Source organism: Helianthus annuus, chromosome 7, assembly GCF_002127325.2.
Source record: "Helianthus annuus cultivar XRQ/B chromosome 7, HanXRQr2.0-SUNRISE, whole genome shotgun sequence".
NCBI lineage: Eukaryota > Viridiplantae > Streptophyta > Magnoliopsida > Asterales > Asteraceae > Helianthus > Helianthus annuus.
In genome coordinates this window covers 110,173,195-110,196,096 of record NC_035439.2, presented here as the reverse complement: position 1 = coordinate 110,196,096, position 22,902 = coordinate 110,173,195, and the positions used below count along the sequence as shown (strand labels likewise).

At 34.2% G+C, this 22,902-nt stretch overlaps 1 protein-coding gene across 1 annotated transcript; it reads right to left on the bottom strand.

Moving 5' to 3' along the window:
• Nucleotides 1-2,524: 2,524 nt before the first annotated feature.
• LOC110924961 lies at nt 2,525-4,132 on the bottom strand. Its single transcript, XM_022168934.1, has 2 exons — nt 2,950-4,132; nt 2,525-2,874 (listed from the first exon to the last, which is right to left on the bottom strand). Exons 1-2 carry the CDS (start codon nt 4,130-4,132, stop codon nt 2,525-2,527), a joined length of 1,533 nt encoding a protein of 510 aa, XP_022024626.1.
• Between the last annotated feature and the right edge of the window lie 18,770 nt (nt 4,133-22,902).

Below are 22,902 nucleotides of genomic sequence, written 5' to 3'. Positions count from 1 at the left end.
TCCAACGTAACGAGGGGCAAGTTTACCCTTTTTACTGAATCGAACAACCCCTTTCCATGGAGATACTTTAAGTAATACTTGATCCCCAACATTGAATTCCATGGGTTTGCGTCCTTTATCTGTGTAACTCTTTTGTCGATTCCTGGCCTTGAGTAAATTGTCACGGATTTGAAGAATCTTGTCCGTGGTTTCTTGAATAAGCTCAGGACCAGTAAATTGCTTATCACCAATTTCGTGCCAACTGATTGGTGATCGACATTTCCGCCCATATAGCGCTTCGAATGGGGCCATTTGAATGCTGGAGTGATAGCTGTTATTGTACGAGAATTCGACCAGAGGAAAATGCACATCCCAACTACCACCAAAATCAATGACACAGGATCGAAGCATATCTTCGAGAGTTTGAATGGTACACTCAGTCTGTCCATCTGTTTGAGGATGGAAGGCTGTACTAAGATTTAAGTGAGTACCCATAGCTGATTGAAAAGTTTGCCATAGGCGAGACGTGAAACAACCATCACGGTCTGAAATGATGTCACGAGGTATGCCATGACGACAGATGATTTCATCAGTATAGACTCGAGCAAGTTTTTCAACTTTGAAGTCTTCCCGAATAGGTAAGAAATGGGCTGACTTGGTCAAACTATCAACGATGACCCAAATACTATCATTACCAGATGAGGTTCGAGGAAGTTTAGTTATAAAATCCATTGCAATACTATCCCACTTCCAAACAGGAATTTCTGGTTGTTCAAGCAAACCAGAGGGACGCTGATGCTCTGCTTTAACCTTCGAGCAGGTAAGACATTTTGAGACATACAAGGCTATATCATTCTTCATACCAGGCCACCAATAAGATGTTCGAAGATCATGATACATCTTATCAGCACCAGGATGTATTGAGTATTTAGACTTATGAGCCTCGTTCATGATAAATTCACGAAGATTGTCGCGATTTGGTACCCAAATGGATTTAGATAATATTGAAGTCCGTCTGGCTTTGTCACAAGTTGATCCATAGAGGCACCACGGATTTCGACGAGCAGACTTCCTTCGTTAGCTGACGCAAACTGTGCCTCACGAATACAATTGTGAAGGTCACTTGACACTTGAAAACAACGCATACGATAGGAATGAGTCTTACGACTCAGGGCATCAGCTACGACATTCGCCTTTCCAGGATGGTAGCGAATTTCGCAGTCATAGTCGTTAAGTAATTCCACCCAACGACGTTGACGCATATTTAGTTCTTTTTGATTGAAGATATGTTGTAGACTTTTGTGATCAGTGTATACAACATATTTCGTACCATATAGATAGTGACGCCATATTTTTAATGCGAAAACGACTGCACCAAGTTCAAGATCATGAGTAGTGTAATTTTTCTCATGAATCTTTAATTGGCGAGAAGCGTACGCAATGACCTTGCCTCGTTGCATAAGGACGCAACCAAGACCACGATTTGATGCATCGCAATATACTACGAAGTCATCATTTCCGTCAGGTAGGGTTAAGATAGGAGCATTGCAAAGCATGTCCTTGAGGGTTTGAAAAGCTTCTTCCTGCTCGTGACCCCAAACGAAAGGTTTTTCCTTTTGGGTCAACATAGTGAGGGGAACAGCTATCTTAGAAAAATTCGAGATGAACCGACGGTAGTAACCCGCCAATCCTAGGAATGAACGAATTTCTGATGGGTTTTTAGGTGCAATCCAACTTTTGACAGCTTCAATTTTAGCAGGGTCGACATGAATACCTTTTTCGCTGACGACATGTCCAAGGAATTGGACTTCCTTGATCCAGAATTCACACTTTGAGAACTTTGCGTATAAACGTTCACTTCGCAAAAGTTCGAGTATGAGACTTAAATGACGCTCGTGATCGACTTGAGATTTAGAATAAATTAGAATGTCAACAATGAAGACAATTACGAATCGATCTAGATAAGGTTTGCAAACACGATTCATCAAATCCATGAACACGGCAGGCGCGTTGGTCAGACCAAAAGGCATGACCACGAACTCATAGTGTCCATAGCGCGTTCGAAAAGCGGTTTTTGGGATATCCTCTTCGAGGACACGAAGTTGATGATAGCCAGATCGAAGATCGATCTTGGAGAAATAACTTGCACCTTGGAGTTGATCAAAGGGGTCGTCAATGCGAGGTAGTGGATATCGATTTTTGATAGTGAGCTTGTTGAGCTCTCGATAATCGATACACATTCGAAACGAACCATCTTTCTTTTTAACGAATAGAACAGGAGCACCCCAAGGAGAGGTACTGGGTCGAATGAAACCCTTGTCAAGAAGCTCCTGGAGTTGGCTGGAAAGCTCTTGCATCTCAGAGGGTGCAAGGCGATAGGGAGCTCGTGCAACAGGAGTTGCACCAGGCACAAGGTCGATACGAAAGTCAACTGATCGAGGAGGAGGAGGACCAGGTAAATCCTCAGGAAAAAATTCTGGGAATTCACGTACAACTGGAACATCGCTTACGCATTTTCCCTTGCCCTTTTCTTCCACTACGTGGGCTAAAAAGGCAAAGTACTTTTATTCGCTTGTGTGTACGACATTAACTTTAGACCTTTGGAAGGTCGATCCCCATAAACATGTAAGGTATCGCCTGATGGAAGAGGCAAACGAACGTATTTTTCGAAACAGGCAATTTCAGCATGGTTCTTTCGAAGCCAATCCATACCTACTATGATATCGAAACTACCCAACTCCATGGGTATGAGGTCAATTGAGAAGGCATGATCATTCAAAGTGAGAGTACAATTACGAAGAACAGAATCGACACGAATAGACTTGCCATTGGCAACTTCGACTGGGAATGACTTAGGTAGTTTTGAGCGTGTGCATTCTAACAATGGTTCAAATTCTACAGATACAAAACATTTATCTACACCAGTATCAAATAAAACAGAGGCATACAAATTATTAATGAGGAACGTACCGTTCACGACCTCATTGTCGTTGCGCGCTTGCTGGACATTGATAACAAATGCACGGCCTTGTGGTGCCTTCTGCTGTAAATCTTGCCTCAATTGAGGACACTGAGGTCGTAGGTGAGTTGGATCCCCACATTTGAAACATGCCCTGACCACATTTGCTGGTTTTGGATTTTGGGCTGTCACAGGGTTGTTGCGACAGTATGCTGCCAGATGCCCATAACGATTGCAGGAGGTACAGTGTCTACAGGGGCTCGTAGTTGGGTGATGAAAGTGGCAAGTGGTGCACTTAGGGTTTGTTCCAGTGTATTGCTTCTTTTCTGGGTTTGCTGGGTTAGGTTTTGGATTTTCAACTGGTGTAACAGCGTTGCAAACTAAGGATTGGTGAGCACGCTTCTTTCCCCTATTGTTGTGGGTGATTTGGTGAGCGGGTTTTGAGGAGGATGTAGGTTTAGATGCTGCTGCGACTTGTTTATCACGAACTCGATTATTATTCAAACTTGCCGCGAGGCGAGACACATCCTCAATATTATCCAACCTAGCCGCCTCGATGGTATCACGCATCGAAGGAGGCAACCCATTGATATACTTCCGAATGGTGTGTTCTGTGGTCAACACCAAATGAGGCACGATAAAACACAACTGCTTGAACCGGGTAGTGTATGCAAGGTTTTCATCCCCAACTTGTTTGAGGGTCCAGAACTCTTCTTCTAACTTCTGCTGCTCATGAGGAGGGCAGAATTCCTCCATCATAAGCTGCCTGAGCTCTTCCCAAGACAACGCGTAAGCTAGCTCATTGGATCGAATGTTTCTCTCGTTAGTCCACCAGTCTAGTGCCCTGGCTTGGAAAACACCAGTGGCACTTCGCACCTTGAGTTCCTCTGGACATTCACTATTTATGAACGTGACTTCCATGCTGTCAAACCATTCCAACATAGCTGTCACTCCATCCTTCCCAGTGAAAGTTTTGGGGTTACAGGCAGTGAAGTGTTTGTAGTTGAACGAGACTGGTTTAGGCTGTACTACGTGAGAATCGCCAGAATGATTGGGAGTGCTGGAGGCTTGAATCTCAGACACTATCTTTGGCACGATTCTGGCAATCTGATTTGCCATGAACGTCAGCATTTTCTTTTTGGAGTTAGCCTTGGATTTTCTGGGAGAGTGAGAGTACTGACGAGATGACGACATCTAGAAATTCAAAACAAGGAATGGATGAGACTTTTAATCATAATGTTTTTGTTTAGGAAAAATTGATTTCATGTATGCATCACATAGCACATTGTTTTTCACATAATTTGTCAAATAGTTTCACATAGAATAACATAGTATTGCACATAGAATAACATGATGTTACACATAGAATAACATGTATGATGAAAGCAAGATAAATTTAGTTTGTTCACGATGGAGTAATTATTAATTGTTTTAGATTGCGATAATAACGTGATTCGTGTTCCCAAACTTGAAATGAAGATAACGCTCAAATGTAAATCGCATGATAATTGAGATAACATAAAAAGAGATTTATCATAAAAACATGGATTGTCACGGAACGTAACATAAGACTATTCCAAAGTGAATCGAAATCCTTTTCGAATTAAGGAGACGTGCTTTGGCCTAATAGACAAATACTCTCATCGAGGAGCGACTAACGATATTTGTCCTTCCAGTTACTACACGTCCTTAATCGATTGGGAAAATCGAAACTTTGGCGAGATTGAAAATCAAGGAATGGGACTAGTTAACAAGATGCGAGTTTCACCTCTAACTTGATAACATCGTACCCTGATGTGGTTGGTACTCATCCAAAGATGAGGGTCCACTAGAATATGAAATGGAAATTCCCATCAAGGTATGGATGTCACTCCTAACTTGAGGGTAGGTTTCGTGCAAAAATCAAATTTGAGCTGAATGAAAATCATCACCAAATATGGGAATCACCCCTGTTTTGATGACTCATTTCGATTGTGTTACATGAGTGTCTTCACAGCTTCCATGTGTGTATTGTGTTAGCCTTAGGAAAGGCTTGTATATTAGAAGTCCAAAAGAATAGAGGGAAGCAAGTAAGAGAGAAGGGAATATTGTCTTAAACAACAAATAAATGAGAAAGCTCCTAAACTACAGACTAGGTAAAAACATTCCTACTTTTCCTAATTCCCTATAGTTATGGCTCTGATACCAATCTGTCACACCCCAACCGATGGCGGATACATCGGGATGAGACGAACAAATTGCTCAAAACATCATAACACTATGTGTGACAATATAATTAAATTTCATTTATTAAAATTGCAAAGTTTCATACATTGTCATAAAAGGAAATAACAAACATTAAACATAATTTATTTCAAAAGTGGGTTTCTAGGCCATCCTATTCATTTCTTCAAATCTTGACTTCCTCATCCTGCAGTATGCATTTAAAATAAAGTCAACAAAACATGTTGGCGAGTATACAAGTTTGATAATAGTATAATATGATTTAAATAGTTTAACATGCTCAAATCCACGTGACTATATGATTTCATATTAACAGTTATACTCGTAACGATGAAATCTATGTGTTCAAACCAAAGTTTAACGCAATTAACATAGCCTAACCCTAGAAGGGTGGTAAATGAGTAACATAGAATAAACCTAACAATACCCATAATATTATGGGAGGGGCGTTTCTCAACCTATAGCGCTGCCATTGTTAGGGGAGGTTTGCAAAGTTAATGAACACACAGTCATAATTGTTTAACAGTAGCATAACGTGATTAACATGAGTCAAATAGATTCACATGAAATGTGGATTGAGGGTGCAAAAATGTTTAACATAGTGTGTTTGATATAGAAATGCATACAGCACCCAAAATGTGATAAAATAGAAAATGGGTCATGTATACTCACCTTAGGTTGCGTTGCGTTTTTCTTGGAAAAGATTAAGAATCAAGAGATTGTCCAAGAGGATGTGCACAAGAGATTTACCCTATTAATTTTGAGGACATGTTAAATATTGGGACTTGGTGGGAATTAATAAAATAATGTTTATAAAATATGTTAATATTTCTAGAGTGAAAATAATAATAATAATAATAATAATAATAATAATAATAATAATAATAATAATAATAATAATAATATGTCTCATTTTTTTATATTTTGTATTTAATGAAATGCATGTCAATTTATTTATAAATAAGTGAGTGAAAATAAATACTGATTTTTATATACTATTAAAATAATATTTCTGATTTTACCACAGTATTATAGATATTATTACTAAAATTCTGGATTATATAAATAATAATTCCTGATTATTATGTATTTAAAAAAAATAATAATTCTGATATATATAAAGTAATAATTCTGATTATTATTAATATTAATAATATAGGTTAATAATTCTGATTTAAAATAATAAATCTGATTGTTATATATAAAATAATAATTCTAATCTAAATAAAATAGTAAATTTGTTTATTATATAATAATTCTGATTTAGATAAAATAAAATAATAAATCTGATTATATAAAACAATAAATCTGAATAAATAAAGAATAAATAATTCAGATTTAAATAGTAATTTAAATAATAATTCTGTTAAATAAATTCTGATTTTATATAAAAATTCTGAAAATCTAAAAATAATCTGATTATAAAAAAAGAAATAGGAAATGAATTTCTGTTATAAAAATCTGATTTAATAATATTTATAAATCTGATTAATAATATTAATAATAGTAAAAATTCTGATTTTTATATAAATAAATCTGATTGATATAATTATTCTGAATTATTTTATTAATATTATAGTAATAATATATTTGTTTAATATCATTAGATAAATCTGATTATTATTAATATAGATAATTAAATAAAGATTATAATAATAATATTAATAATCTAATAATAATAATAAATAATAATAATAATAATAATAATAATAATAATAATAACAATAATAATACAGAATTACAATCGTAAAAGAATATGAAAACGGAAACGAAATCGGTACCGGAATCGTCAGTGACGGACAACGAACACGCGGTGGCGATTAACGGTGAACTCCGGCGAAGGTGGTGGCTCCGGTGGTGGTGTAGTTCTTCCGGCGAAGGTGTGAACGAGTCGGTTTCGGTTTGCTTCGGGGATCGAGAGTGAAAGGAACGATTATGTGTTGAGGTTTGATCGTTTTATAAAGGGAATGTAGGCCGTCGGTTACGAACAGGGAAGGTCACCAGCTTTCCGGTCATAAATTCGAAGTCGGAGAAGACGAACCAGTTTGGCGGTTTTTATTTAAATTCAGCGCATTTAGTTAGTTGTTAAATATAATTAGATTTCAATATAGTTTGGATGTGGCATGCCCGGCCGAGTGGTTAGTCGTTTGTTTGTTAAGCGTGACGTCCCGAGTTCGATCCTGGTTCCCCCGTGGTTCAACCCCCCTTTTTTATTAACAGTTAGTCTGACTAACTGGGTTAGTCACTAACTGAGTTTTCTAACTCAGTTAGTGCTGTCCTTTGATAAAATTAACCTGGTTAGCTGATTTAACCAGGATTTAGCTAACCAGGTTAGTTTAACTAACCAAAATAATCAAAAATCATTAAAAATTCAGTTTAAAACATTTATTTATTTAATTTTAATTATTAGTTATATATTAAAATATTAATAAAATAATATAAAAATTATTTTAACCCAAATTTTTGATATTTTTACCGAATTAACGTATAAATTCCCGGTTTTTGTACCGTTTAGGGTAATCTCTTGGAAATGATGAATTTGAGAGCTGAGATCAAGATGTATTTTCATTGTTTTTACGTGTTTAACATAGTTTATCATGTTTTTAATTGTTTTGACAATACACAGCATTCAAACACAAATATGAATAAAATAATGCACTTTCATTATGATTTCAAGTCTCGAGTACAATTTGGGAATAAAACCAAATACCACAAAGGTACAACTTACAAAAATAGAAAGTACAAGTAGACTTGCTAAAAATGGAAAGATCGAAAATAGGAGGTGTCACACCAGCTGCGAACAACAAGAACACTAAAAATGCTAGAGCATTTGTTCTAACTGCAGATGAAGCCAAGATGATCCTGGACGTCATAGCTGGTACGTTTTTAGTTAATGATATTTTTGCTAAAGTATTATTTGACTCTGGTGCAAACCAAACTTTTATTAATACTTCGTTTTGCAAACTTCTAAATCAATCCTTAACTAAACTACCACAAGAATGTCTGGTAGAGACAGCAAATGGAGAAACCGTTAGGATTTCTGAAATCTTGCATGGAGCAAGAATAGAAATTTTTAATCAAAAATTTATTGCAAACCTTTACCCAATGAATCTGGCCGGATTTGATGTTGTATTAGGAATGGATTGGTTAATAGCCAATAAAGCCAGTATTTTATGTGATCAAAAGTCAATCCAAGTAAATTCACCAAGGGGTGAAAAGATCATAATTAAAGGAGATAAACCATTTAGATCCACTAAATTCATCTCTGTGATGAAAACTGCAAGTTATATAAGAAAAGGATCTATAGTGTATTTGATTTCTATAATCACTAACACTAAAGGAAAAGAACTAAAAGTCATTCCAGTAGTTTCCCAGTTTACAGATGTATTTCCAGAAGAATTGCCAGGACTACCGCCAGACAGGGAAGTTGAATTCAGAATCCACCTACTACCAAGAACGGCACCGATTGCCAAAGCACCTTACCGTTTGGCACCTGCCGAAATGCAGGAGCTGAAGAAACAGTTAGACGAATTATTGGAGAAAGGATTTATACAGCCAAGCTCATCGCATGGGGAGCACTAATCTTATTTGTCAAAAAGAAGGACGGATCAATGCGTATGTGTATTGACTACCGTGAATTGAACAAGGTCATGATTAAGAATCGGTATCCATTACCAAGGATCGATGATCTGTTCGATCAACTGCAAGGAGCTCGATTTTTCTCTAAAAATCGATTTAAGATCAGGATATCATCAACTAAAGGTACAGGAAGAGGACATTCCTAAAACCGCTTTTAGAACAAGGTATGGCCATTATGAATTTACTGTCATGCCATTTGGTTTAACCAATGCCCCAGCTGCATTTATGGACATGATGAACCGAATATGTAAGCCATATTTGGATAAATTGATAATTGTTTTTATTGATGATATTCTCATTTACTCTAAGAGTAAAGAGGATCATGCAAAGCATTTGCACTTACTTTTAAGTCTACTAAGAAAGGAAAAGCTTTATGCTAAGTTTTCTAAGTGCGAGTTTTGGTTAGAGCAGGTACAGTTTCTTGGACACTTAGTTAATCATGAAGGAATTCATGTGGATCCAACAAAGATCGAGGCAATTACCCAATGGAAAACTCCTGAGTCACCAACCGAGGTTAGAAGTTTCTTAGGATTGGCTGGTTACTATAGAAGATTCATTCGAGATTTTTCTAGAATAGCCATTCCTTTAACCAAGTTAACCTGTAAATCCATTAAGTATGAATGGGGACCAAAACAATAAGAAGCCTTTAGAATCCTTAAGCAAAGACTAACTATGCACCTTTATTAGCGTTACCAGAAGGATCTGAAGACTTTGTAGTCTATTGTGACGCTTCTAAGTTAGGTTATGGATGTGTATTGATGCAACGTCAAAAGGTGATAGCTTACGCATCTAGACAACTTAAGAAACATGAAGAGAATTATTCAACCCATGATCTAGAACTAGGAGCCATAATTTTTGCTCTTAAGATTTGGAGACATTACCTTTATGGTAGTAAGTTTACCATATTCACAGATCATAAAAGTTTAAGGTATGTTTTCGGGCAAAAGGAGCTGAATATGAGACAAAGACGCTGGATGGAGATTCTTAGTGATTATGATTGTAATATCCAGTATTATGCAGGAAAAGCCGATGTAGTGGCTGATACTTTGAGCCGAAAGTATCATGAAAAGCCAAAAAGGGTACGTTCTCTTAAATTAAATCTGCAAGTAGATTTAAATGATCAGATTAGAAAAGTACAAGAATCAGTAATCAAGGATGATACTGAAAAATTAAAGGGAATGATTAAGGAATTAGAACAAGGAACAGATGGAATTTGGAGATTCCATAAAAAGAGAATGTGGATACCTAAATTAGGAAATCTACGACACCGTATATTAGAAGAAGCCCATAAATCTAAGTATACGATGCATCCACGAAGTGATAAGATGTATCAGGATTTAAGGAAAAATTTCTGGTGGATAGGAATGAAAAAGGATATAGCAGCTTACGTTTCTAAGTGTTTGACCTGTTCACAAGTCAAAGCTGAACACCAGAAACCCTCAGGATTGCTGCAACAATTGGAGATGCCAGTTTGGAAATGGGAATTGATAACAATGGATTTTGTTACCAAATTACCCAAAACAAGAAAAGGTAATGATACAATCTGGGTGATTGTAGATAGGCTAACTAAGTCAGCTCATTTCCTACCAATGAAGGAAACTTTCAGTATGGAACAGTTAGCTAAATTGTATGTAAATGAAATAGTTTCATTACATGGAATACCTTTATCAATTGTTTTCGATAGGGATAGCCGTTTTACCTCTCATTTTTTGTCAAGTTTCCAAAAAGCAATGGGAACCAAGTTAAATCTAAGCACAGCTTATCATCCTCAAACGGACGGACAAAGCGAAAGGACAATTCAGACAATGGAGGACATGCTTAGACCTTGTGTAATTGATTTCGGAGGTAATTGGGACGATCACTTACCTTTAATAGAATTTTCTTATAATAACAGTTATCACGCGAGTATCAATGCTTCACCATTCAAAGCACTTTATGGACAAAAGTGCAGAACCCCAGTCTGTTGGGCAGAAATTGGGGAAAAGCAAATATCTGGACCTGAGATAGTGCAAGAAACAACCGACAAGATCATTCAAGTCAAAGAACGACTGAAAGCAGCACGTGATCGACAGAAGAGCTACGCTGATAACTGACGTAAGCCATTAGAATTCCAGGTAGGTAATAAGGTATTGTTAAAAGTCTCTCCTTGGAAAGGAGTGGTAAGATTCATCAAAAGAGGGAAGCTAAGTCCCAGGTATGTTGGACCTTTTGAGATCATTAGAAGAATAGGACCTGTAGCTTATCAGCTACAACTACCAGAGGAAATGGCAGGAATACATGATGTATTTCATGTATCTAATCTCAAGAAATGTTTAGCTTATGAATCACTCGTAGTGCCTCTTAAGGATATAGAGGTAAATGAACAACTCAAATTTGTAGAAAGGCCTCTACAGATTGAAGATAGAAACGTTAAGAATCTCAAGCACAAGAGATTAGTTCTGGTCAAAGTGAAGTGGGACTCCAAAAGAGAACCTGAGTATACATGGGAGCTTGAATCATAAATGCAAAGAAAATATCCACACTTGTTCCAATAGATCTCGAGGACGAACTCTAAAACAAGGTGGGGAGGATATAACAACCCTAAACTGACACCCTCGTAATATTTTCCGACACCCTAAAAATATTTAAAATATCCCATTATGTCCTAAAATACACCCCATACGTGAGAACGGGCCCCGAATACCTTAAATATTAATAAAAATAATAAAAAAATTGATTTTTGGGTTTTAGGCGGTCCGCGTAAGCCACCCTTAACTCTTACGCGGGCCGCGTGAACTTAAAACTTGGGAAACCTTGGGCCGCCACGTGGCCCAACACCCGGCAGACCTATAAGCTGACCCAGCCAAGCTATCGCGTTGACCGGGTTTGACGCGGGCCGCGTAGCCCGTTGTTGACACTTACGCGGGCCGCGACAAAGTCAGAATCAGGCCCTATATAAGGAGGCCTCGGGATTTCATTTTTCCGTCGCTCAAATTCTTTCTTTCTCTCAATTTCACATAGTGTGCACTATACACAGGTATTATACCCCCTAAATAGCGAAGTTCTGCTACGATGTAAGTATCATAACCCCTAGAGACGTATTAGATACTCTGCCCGATTGATCTAGGGTTCCGTAACGGCTGCCGTGGTTCTGCTCGACGTAGTCATTGGAACCATCTCGGGGAGGGTATTCCAAATGTTAAAATGGGTTATTATACTAACACGCGTGCATTTGTGTAATTTATAGATTATTCTCAGGAAACCCTTATGGATAATCTAAGACAGCAATGTGAGTAATCTCCTTTTTGCAAATTGTTTTTACAAAACCTCACTTAAATAAATATATACTAAGCAGTTATTGAGTATTTGTAAGAATACAATTATCGTGGGTATGTTGGGGTTTTGTATACAAAATTTGTTACTGGAGGGGTAACATTTCCACAAGTTGAGTATGACAGTACCACGGATGTTAATTGTTATATCTTGGAAACAAATGTAATTGCGGATGCACACTCAATACTGTACAATGGTTTTTATTCAAACTTGATTAAACTGGGATTCACTCACCAGTATTTCCCACTGACAAAATGTTTTTAAAACACGTTTCAGGTAACAAACTGTGAAAGCCAATTAGAGGCCAGCTGGACAGCACTGAAGGCTTGGAAAAGTGGCAATAAAGTTACCTAAAAGAAATAGATGTTTTTCTTAAATAAAAATAGGGTGTATCCCTATGAAAATGTGTGTACTGAAAACTTGGGTTTTACCCATGTGTTTAATGTTATGTAAATGTGGTATTTACTCTGATAAAATATTTTCTAACTACAGTCCTGATGAAAATTCCGCTGCCAAATTAGACAATAACAGGATACCGCCGAAACTGGATCACGGCCGCCCGCTCCCGGGATAGGGGTCGGGGGTTGTGACACTGGTGGTGATGATGGGTCGGCCGTGGTGGTGGTGGTGGTGGTGGCGGTGATGGTGGTGGGTCGGCTGTGGTGGTGGTGGTGGTGTGTCGGCTGTGGTGGTGGTGGTGTGTCAGCTGTGGTGGTGGTGGTGGTGGTGGGTCGGCTGTGTTGGTGTTTTGTTTTTTTTTTTTTTTAATTTTTACAATATATTTTCGAATGTCGAGTCTAATGCTAAATATATTTTTTATTAACAGGATATCGAAAGTCAGTGTTTTGACGGTGGTGGTAGCGTAATCCTTATGGAGAAACTACGTTCGTATTTCAGATTCATGCATTAGAACGCCGATCTAGGATTACGTGTTATCGGAGTAGCCTATTGCCTCGTCAGCTCCCAGTGACGCTAGCCAGCGCGGTCTGCCCTGTAACATGTCCTTCCAAGAGAGGAGTTCATTAGTGTTCTCATGAGCCTTCCACCAACGGGAATGCCACTTCGCCCACCATCCTGACAAGACGTGGAAGACTGGACGGTGGTTGATAAAGGAAATCCTAACTCCACCGCTCCAACCTCCTGATCCCTTGTGCCATCTCAGTGTGGTAGATGCGAAGCAGAATCCCGTTGGAAGGTAGAGTTCGGTACGCAATTCCAAGACAGCCGGCATGTCTTTATATTGTGTATGCTGCACCCATCGTTTTCCTGTACAGGAATTCAAGAATATATAACAATTAGCGATTTAGGGTTTAGGGTTTAGTCGTTACATTCTGTATCAAAGTTACATGTTTTGTGTATTAATATAAAACGATGTTTAAGTGCATTTTGAATTACGTTTCTTGTTGCGTTACGGTTAATAAACGACAATTGAAAAACAACTAAATACTTTCAGAAGTTGATATTTTTTAACATACACATTGCGTTATGGAAACAATTAAACACATAATAATTGATAAATAAAAAAGTTGACATTTAATAAAACGTTATAATATACCCATTTAATAAAATTTGACATTTAAAAGTTTGACAATTAAAGACGTAATAATACTTATTTAGTAATATTAAATAAAAGTCGTTTAATAAAAATTTGATATTTAAAAATTTTGACAATTAAACACATAATAATAATTCATGAATAAAAAATTATGTTATAATATATACAATTCGTTTTATAAAAAAATTGACATTTAATAATACTTATAAAAAATTGGCATTTTATAATATACATAATTTATTTCATAAAAATATGAAGTTTTTATAATACTAACACAATACTTTATAACAAGATTTTATTAAAAAAATTTAATTTTCTTATATAAATATTTCACAACTTCCTCATACAAATATCCTATCAAAATAAAGTTTCTTACATCCCAATCATTGGTAATCATTGGCTGACACCCAATGATTGGCATTAATTAGATGGTAGGGATCATTTTCAAACGTATTGGGCAATTAGAGGCGTATTGGTGGGGTCAGTTTGAGCCGTATTAGGCAATGATGATCATTTAGGTTTAGGGAATATGTAAATATTTCAGGGGATGTATAGATACCTAGGCTGTTCTTTAAATATCACCAATTGAGTCATTAACCCGTTTCTATATTACTCTGTTGAAATTGAAATATTTAATCCCATAATATAATAACTAGAACCCTTGACCGGTATCATTTTTATAATGTTTCTGATTTCCATCAGTTGAATCCATTGGACTTGATCTTTATGTTTATTTTATTTTCGTTTAATTTATTTTGCTGTATAGCAAATATGTGGATCTTGAAGTTTTACGAATAATTCAATTTCCTTTAGCATGTTGTCTTTTGTAACGCGGTTAAAAATAATGTTGTTTTGCGATCAGGGGATATATGTATAAAAAAAATAAAAAGTTTTTTCTATATCAAGCTTTGTTGCATGTCGATACACGTCGATAAAAGGTCCAAATATAGGTTTCCTCTACTATATCGACGTCGATACCCGTCCACGTCCACGACCACCAATTTATTCATTATACTTTATCACTAGGAGCTGTTCGTTTTAATTTGTTCGGCCACAGGCCCACAACAAAAATGATGTTATACTATATCTATGTTGATTTGCGTCCACATTCACAACAATGACTACTAGGGTGTTCAACTGTTCATCGAGTTGAATTTCGGGTTATTGGAATTTGAAGTTTTGAAATTTGTATTTGATACAGATTTGAATTCGTCTAAAAGTCGAATAAACCAATTCGGTTAAGCTCATTCGAATATGATTCAAATTCAGGTTTATTCAACTTATGCGAATGAGAGAAAAATAAAAAATAAAAAATTACAAACAAACAGACAAATAAATCACTATGTTGACGAATGACAGGGATTTGGGTGATCGGTAGAATATTAAATTGATGGGACGACGAATGTCGACTGTTAAGTTCTAGGTTAACTTGTGTATGTTGTGATTATCGTTTGATAGAATAACTCAATGAGACAATAAGCGATTCTTTAGTAATTAGGTTATTAGGTAAATATTTTTTTTTACCTCATACAAGAGTTAAGACATTTAGATAAGCCAAAAAAAACTTTTAGATAATCCCAAATGGTTATATATCATATAAAAATATATATGTTGTTATTCGGGTTATTGGAATCGATTCAAATCTATACTATATAATAAAAGAAACCATTTAATTTAAGGACACTTGTAATCATATTAGCCAATCTCTTATAGAAAATTATAATTTTAGTTCTAAATACTTTTAAGATTATTAGATAGTATCGTTAATGTTACAAACAAAAAGTTAAAAATATAGACTTATTTTATTTCTCTTAAAAGGTCCACGATAACTATCATATGAAATATGTTTTACATTAATATCTTTAGCTAATTAGTTCTAAATACTTTTAAAAGTATTAGAGAGTATCGTTAATGTTACAAACAAAAAGTTAGAAATATAGACTTATTTTATTTCTCTTAAAAGGTCCACGGTAACTATCATATGCATTTGTAGGGCTGGCAATTCTGACACGAACACGATAACACGAACACGATAACACGACACGAACTTACATGAAGTTATCATGTTTCGTGTTTGACCTTAACAAGTTTCGTGTCTAAAACTGGTCGACACGATAAGACCTTAACAGGTTTCGTGTTTAATCAGGTTAAAACCCGTTAACCTGTTAAAACCCGTTAAGTACATGTTATTAATTAAAATAAAAAAAATATTATATGTGAGTGTGGACATGGGGTCATCAGTCGTGGGAACTAGGATAAATTATACACAAACACAAGCGGTTCTTTTTCCACAATCCAAACCCTAATTTTTAAATCTCTCGCACAGACACCACCATTCCCAATCCGGTTCACATCTTCCCTTATTCGGTCGTGTTCGTGTCTTAAACAGTTCGTATTCGTGTCTTAACAGTCGTGTTTGTGTCTTAACAGGTTTTGTTCGTGTCTTAAGCAGGTCGTATGATACGTTGGTAATTTTTTTCGTGTCTTAACGGGTCGTTTCGTGTAACCTGTTTAGTAACAGGTTCGTGTTCATGTTTCGAAAATCTGACACGATAAGATTTCGTGTCGTGTCATGTTTACGTGTTTCAGGTTCGTGTCTTATCGTTTTCGTGTCTTAACAGATCGGGTTGACCCGTTATGCCAGCCCTAATGATATGAGATATGTTTTACATTAGTATCTTTAGCTAATTGGGTTGTGCCAAATGCTATGATTCTGTGAAATGACATTTAAATTCAAAGTGAGGAAGTTATTAGAATTTTATTTTTGTAACAGGAAAATAATGGAAAATCTAAATTTTTAAGTTGAAAAAAGGATTGAATTGTGATTTTCACCGTATTTTTATTTACACCCCTAAAGATATAATAAAAGAAACAACTTTAGGGACACTTGCTATCATATTAGCCAATCTCTTATAGATAATTATAATTTTATTTTAATCTCTTCGAATTAATTATAAATAACCCTCCTACTAACTATTATTTATTTAATATCTTATATTATAGATAATCATCCTACTAAATATTATTAGTTTAATATCTTATAGATAATTATTATTTAGTTTAATCTTCTACTCATTTATAATATTATTTATTTGTATTAATTATATTTGAACGTTTTGTTTAGTTTGGTATCAAATAGATTTTACGAAACTTAAAATAAAATTAACTAATATTATTTATCATTTATACATTTACAGAGTTTTAAATAAAGGGTTAAATTTATTGAGACTTTAACAGAATAACCTATTTTTATTATGAAAACCAAACTTTGTATTAATATATTAAATATTTTTATTTTCACTATACAAAATTACATTTACTCGACCCATGTAATACATGAGGTTTTTTAAGATATAAATTTGTTATTTGATATACAAAATTAGATTTATCCGATTCGTACAATACACAAAGTTTTTTAAGAATATATATTTTTTATTATTTAATATAGAAAATTACATTTATTCAAACCGTGTAATGCGTATATTTTTAAAGATGTAATTTTTTTATTATTTGGTATATAAAATTGCATTTATTCAACCCGTGTTATAAATGAGGTTTTTTAAAGATTTATTATCTTATCATTTGGTAAAACAATATTACATTTATTCAACCCGTGTAATACACGTGGTTTTAAAGATATAACTTTTTTATTTGGTATATAAAATTACATTTATTCAACCCGCTCAATATAGTTCTTATAGATATAACTTTTTATTAATTAATATATAAAATTATATTTATTCAACATGTACAATAAATAAGGTTAAAGATATATTATTTTTATTATTTAGTATATCACTACTAGAAAATCTGAAATTTCTTACACCAGTTTTCCTAGAAAATGCATCATAAAACTGGTTTTTCTACGCATTTATGACAAACACCTGATTTAGGAAAACAGCTCGTAGGAAACCCGTTTTCAACGCATTTCCTACGCAACTTCCTACACATTTTCTACCAAACTAATACGTCGCAAATTGCAACGAATCTCCTACAATATATTTAATTATTATCTTTTAGGATTTATTTTTTTGGCTACACATTTCTGACAAAAAAAAAAACAAAAAAAATAACAAATTTTAATACTACATTATTTATGACCCACTTCCTATAAATAAATTAGAAGTGTTGTTATAAATTTCCTAGGAAACTGGGTATTTTTTGTGACCCACTTCCTACAAATAAATTAGAAGTGTTGTTACAAATTTATGAGGAAACTGAGTATTTTTTGTGACCCAATTCCGACAAATAAATAAGAAGTGTTGTTACAAATTTCCTAGGAAACTGAGTATTTTTTGTGACACAATTCCGACAAAAAAAAAATAAGTGTTGTTACAAATTTCTGAGGAAATTGAGTATTGTTTGTAATGGTTTTTCGACGAAATTGAGTATGTTTTGTGACAAATAGCATATTCCAAACTGCCCAGAAAATTATTGAAATACATATATATATATATATATATATATATATATATATATATATATATACATATATTAAATTTGCACCAAAACCAACAGCATAATTTATACAAATCTATATATATAATAAAGCAAACCATTGGGGGACACATATCACCCAATGGTGCAATCCAACTCAGCAAGCCATGTCAGCATCTATGTTGCACACCTCATAGTTGAGGATTGAACCAATCTTCTCATTTACGCTTAAACTTTCTCTCTCCTCTCAAAACCCTAAATCGGACTCTCTCTCTCTTTTTCCTCTCTGAACGAAGACGTCGAACACAGGAACTATAATCGATTCAATAATTTTGTTCTAGACTCATCGGATTTGAAGTCAGATCGTATACGGTACTATTTAATTATAGTATTTCATGATCGATTATATGTTTTCATATGGCTAATTTTGACGGAAATCACATCGGCCGCATCAAATCGGTGATTTTGTGAAGAGGTATAACCAATCTATTTAGTTAACTTTCTTCATCGACGTTATTCATGCTTCATTCCGATAACCCCATCAGTTACATAAGATTTCGTTTTTTTTTATTCGATAATCTCTAAATCTATGTCACAAATTATAATCAGGGGTATATCGGTTTAATAATGTTGATTATCTTGATCCACATTTGAACTGAATGAAACGTGAATATTGTTTGTAATTCTGGTTTAATTTGGGGTTTACAAAATGCAATCTGATATGGGCAAGTTCAAGTTTTTTTGTGGGATATAATGGGAGACAAATGAAGCGCGTCTAAAAGAGTATTTCAGTATCTATGGCAAGTTTTTGGATGTTGTGAACATGAAGGATCACATCACTTGCTGGTCTCGTGTTAAACGCGGTTTTAAAAAATAAAATGTGCATTACAAGTTATTAGATCAGGTTTAACTTTTGATCTGGTTCCAAATATGCAGATTTTAAGATTTGGGAGGATATAAAAGGTTATTGAAGGCTTTAATCGGAAAATTCTGTTTGGCTGTGGTTGGTTTAAATGGACGGTTGTTACACGGAGGCTGTGATGAATTATCAAAATAAAGCCAATCTGTCGCCATGGCGTGGCAGATATGGAGGATCGCAGGGGCAAGCACCTACAACCCCTATTGCAGCCTTGGTGGCTTCTGGCTTGGTCCTTTCGTTTTCTCTTAACCTGATTAATCTGTTGATTGTTGCCTTTGCTATTTTAGTTGGCGATGATGGTGTAGGTCAGATCATTGTTTGACGTTGGATCATAGAGGATGGCATGTGCATTTTTATATGCTTGCAACCTATGGTGCAGCCATGATAGCTTGAGACCTTTGTCTGAGCCTTACCGTGCTGGTATTCATCGACGGTATTCAATCTTGATTCTGATAAACACATTAGTTATATACTATTTCGTTTTTTTTATTTGATTTTCAGTTTCAATGTATTTGCTAGATTGTTCGTTTCTTAGAGATGTGTACGTTGATGTTGAACAAAATAAAGCCAATACGTCGCCATGGCATGGCAGATATGGAGGATGGCAGGTTAGCACCTACAACCCCTATTGCAGCTTTGGTGGCTTCTGGCTTGGTCCTTTCTTTTTCTCTTAAACTGATTAAACCGTTGACTGTTGCCTTCGCTATTTTAGTTGGCGATGATGTTCTAGGTCTGATCATTGTTTGACGTGGCATCATAGAGGATGGCAGGTGCATTTTTATATGCTTGCAACCTATGGTGTAGCTATGATAGCTTGAGACCTTTGTTTGAGCCTTACCGTGCTGGTATTCATAGATGGTATTTATGCTTGATTCCGATAAACCCATCAGTTATATACTATTTCGTTTTTTTAATTTGATTTTCAGTTTCAATGGTTTTGTTAGATTGTTCGTTTCTTAGAGTTGTGTATGTGGTCGATGTTGAACAAATTTTTTTTTTTTTTGTGTTTTTTTGTTTTAAATTCTTTGTCCATTTATTGTGAGTTGTTGATGTTACTGATTTTCATAGCCGATTAGGGTTTTAACTCAATTGTACAGTTTCTTTTTCATGGTCTCTAATTGTCCATTTTGATGTTTGGTTTATTTTTTTTCTGTTATTTGGGGTATTAAAATCTTTGTTCATGTATTGTTATTTGTTGATGTTACTGTTGTTTGTAGCCTATTAGGTGTTTAATTCCTTTGTACTTTTTCTTTCATATGGTCTGTAATAGTCAATGGTTTTGCTGATGGAGTGTATGTAATGTTGTCGAGCTGTCAGTGATGTTGTCTAAGTTATTGTTCTTTGTCGATCAGAGGTTTTTGTTGATTTTTCTTTCAAACAAAATAAACTTTTTGATTTTTATTGATTTCTGTAGATCCGATCATATTTATTGAAGTTACTAATTTTTGTTGATTTTTTTTCATGTGAATCCTTAACTCCGTCATAACGAGCTGAATCCCGTCATTCGTCAAGCAACAGAGGTTAGTTAAATCTTATATTTTTAATCCCACCATATTATTTTTTTAAAGTTTATTATATATAATTTTATATTTATGCTTTCTGTTCAGAGTTTTTAATTAATAATATATTCTGATTGTTTTTTGTGTTATGTTTTTTTTAATTAATAATTTATTTAATTTATTTTAATTGATATTGATTTTTATTGCAGTTTACTTAATTTATGAAATTTAATTTCTTTTTTAAAACCGTTTTTTTCTATAAACAGAGTAATGTTTTTATGCTTAATTTATGAATTTGATAGTATAAATATGTTTCTTTAATTAGACATTTTTTCTATAATTAGGTTGCCGTTATATTATTTAAAAAATATAGTTACTTCCTTTGTAGGTATGGTTCCAAATAACTCTTGATCTTCACTCCAATCTTTTTCCAAGAATACCATCGGTTTCCATATAACAATGATGTTCTTTAGTGGATCTACATATATAGATGCTTTTACATTCTTCACCGTCTTCATCTACATTTGGAACTTATTGAATCGATTTCTGAATTTCACATATCCCTCTACAAATCTATAAGTTATTTTTCTTAAATTCCTTCTTTAATAATGGTATCCCTCTACACGATTTTTTATTATGATGTATCATAATGGTTATATCATCGGTTGCCTCCATTTAATATAGATTTTTTAATAAAAGATACTTTTGATGAGGTTTGTTATATATAGATTGTTATTATAACATGTCGTTCACATTGTTTTTTATGTTGTTATTTATAATTTTTAAATCATTCATCTGATGTGGTTTGTTTATGTAACCTGTTTTTTTAGATATTTCATATGGCAGAAAGTTCATCAAGGAATTTTTTGTTCATTTTGTTAGTTTATGTAACATTTCTTATGTAGTATCTGTGTTTTTTTTTTCATGTTTTTTTGTTTTTTTATCACACTAACATTAACATGTTACACTTTATTAACATCGAAATTTTTTTAATCAGTTTCAGAGGACCCTGGCTCTGTAGGCTAATGAATGTAGCAGATGAAGTTATTCTGGTAAATGATAAATGATTACATAAGTTATTTTTGTTATTTTATTTTTGTTATTTTATTTTTCTTATTATTAAATACAGTGTATTATTATTGAATAGTTTATATATTTTCATTATAATTATAATTAACTTTGCAATTTTTTGTTTTATTAGTCCATTCCAGATGATGTTGCGGTCAAATTATGTGGTGTAGATAAAGGCCCTATAAATGTTATTATACACATTGAAGATGACCGATTATTTAATGTATCTTTAAGCGCTGCTAAAGGAAAGTTATTCTTTTTTCATGGTTGGTCCAATGTTGTAGAACATTTGCGACTAACCAAAGGCTGTTTGGTAGTATTTAATCCTCTAGATTGTACTACGTTTAAATTAACATATTTCGTTGGTGGGGTTAGTCGTGGCTCTTTCTGGACGTATCTGCTCCCTCCATCATCTATTTTTTATGTAAGATAAATTCTATTTTTATTTTTCTTAATGTTTTGATGTATTAATTTACTTATATTAAAACTAATTTGTTTTTTTCTTTTTTTTATTATTCTCACAGGTCATTCCTGAATGTATCCTACCAAAATATTATGATTATTCATCAAATGATGTAATCTCTACTGTACTTTTAGATAACAAAACGTTTAACGTTGTCATTGAAACGTCTGACGGTAAAGTCGGTTTTACTGTTGGTATTGACGTAATTGTCAATCAGTTACAGTTGAAGGCTGGTTGTTTTTTGTTATTTACAAAAGCTTTTGGTAATTTTTTCCATTTAAAAAATTTTGAAAAAAATGGTGTTGAAATGAGTTTTCCTGATGTAGATGTCGATGAGGTAAGTTACATTTTGGTACTTAAATATATATTTTATATATGTTAATTTAATACATGTTATATATTTAATTTGCAGGCTGACGTTTCACCTATCGATGCTGAAAATGAAGTTGATGAACAAATACCTGGTGGTGTTCGTCGTTTTGTTAATACTGCTAGTGAACGTTATTTTGTAAGTTTTAATATCATTTTACAAACCACTAAAAAACAAGTGTTACTATTTTTTGTTACTTAATAAACATTCTTCTTTTAGTTTCATATTTATTATTAATTTTATTTTTACAACAATACAGAGGATTCCTGATCCTGTATCACGGATGGCTAGACTTGATGAAGGTTTGAAAGATATCACCGTTAGGCTTATGCATCTAGATCCCCCACAACAATTTACTAACGGTACCAGACGTGAAAGAAAAACCGACGGAGGTTTTCGATACGCGTTAACCAGGTGGAAGAAGTTTATGAAAACAGCTCGAATTAACGTCCGTGACAGGGTTCATTATTCTTTTG

What these genes read in the sequence shown, in the direction of transcription:
- LOC110924961 (XM_022168934.1), bottom strand. Translation starts at nt 4,132, where the DNA reads ATGTCGTCATCTCGTCAGTACTCTCACTCTCCCAGAAAATCCAAGGCT. An exon ending in CGACAATGAGGTCGTGAACG is followed by an intron (nt 2,875 to 2,949) that starts GTACGTTCCTCA and finishes TTGTATCTGTAG; the next exon opens with AATTTGAACCATTGTTAGAA.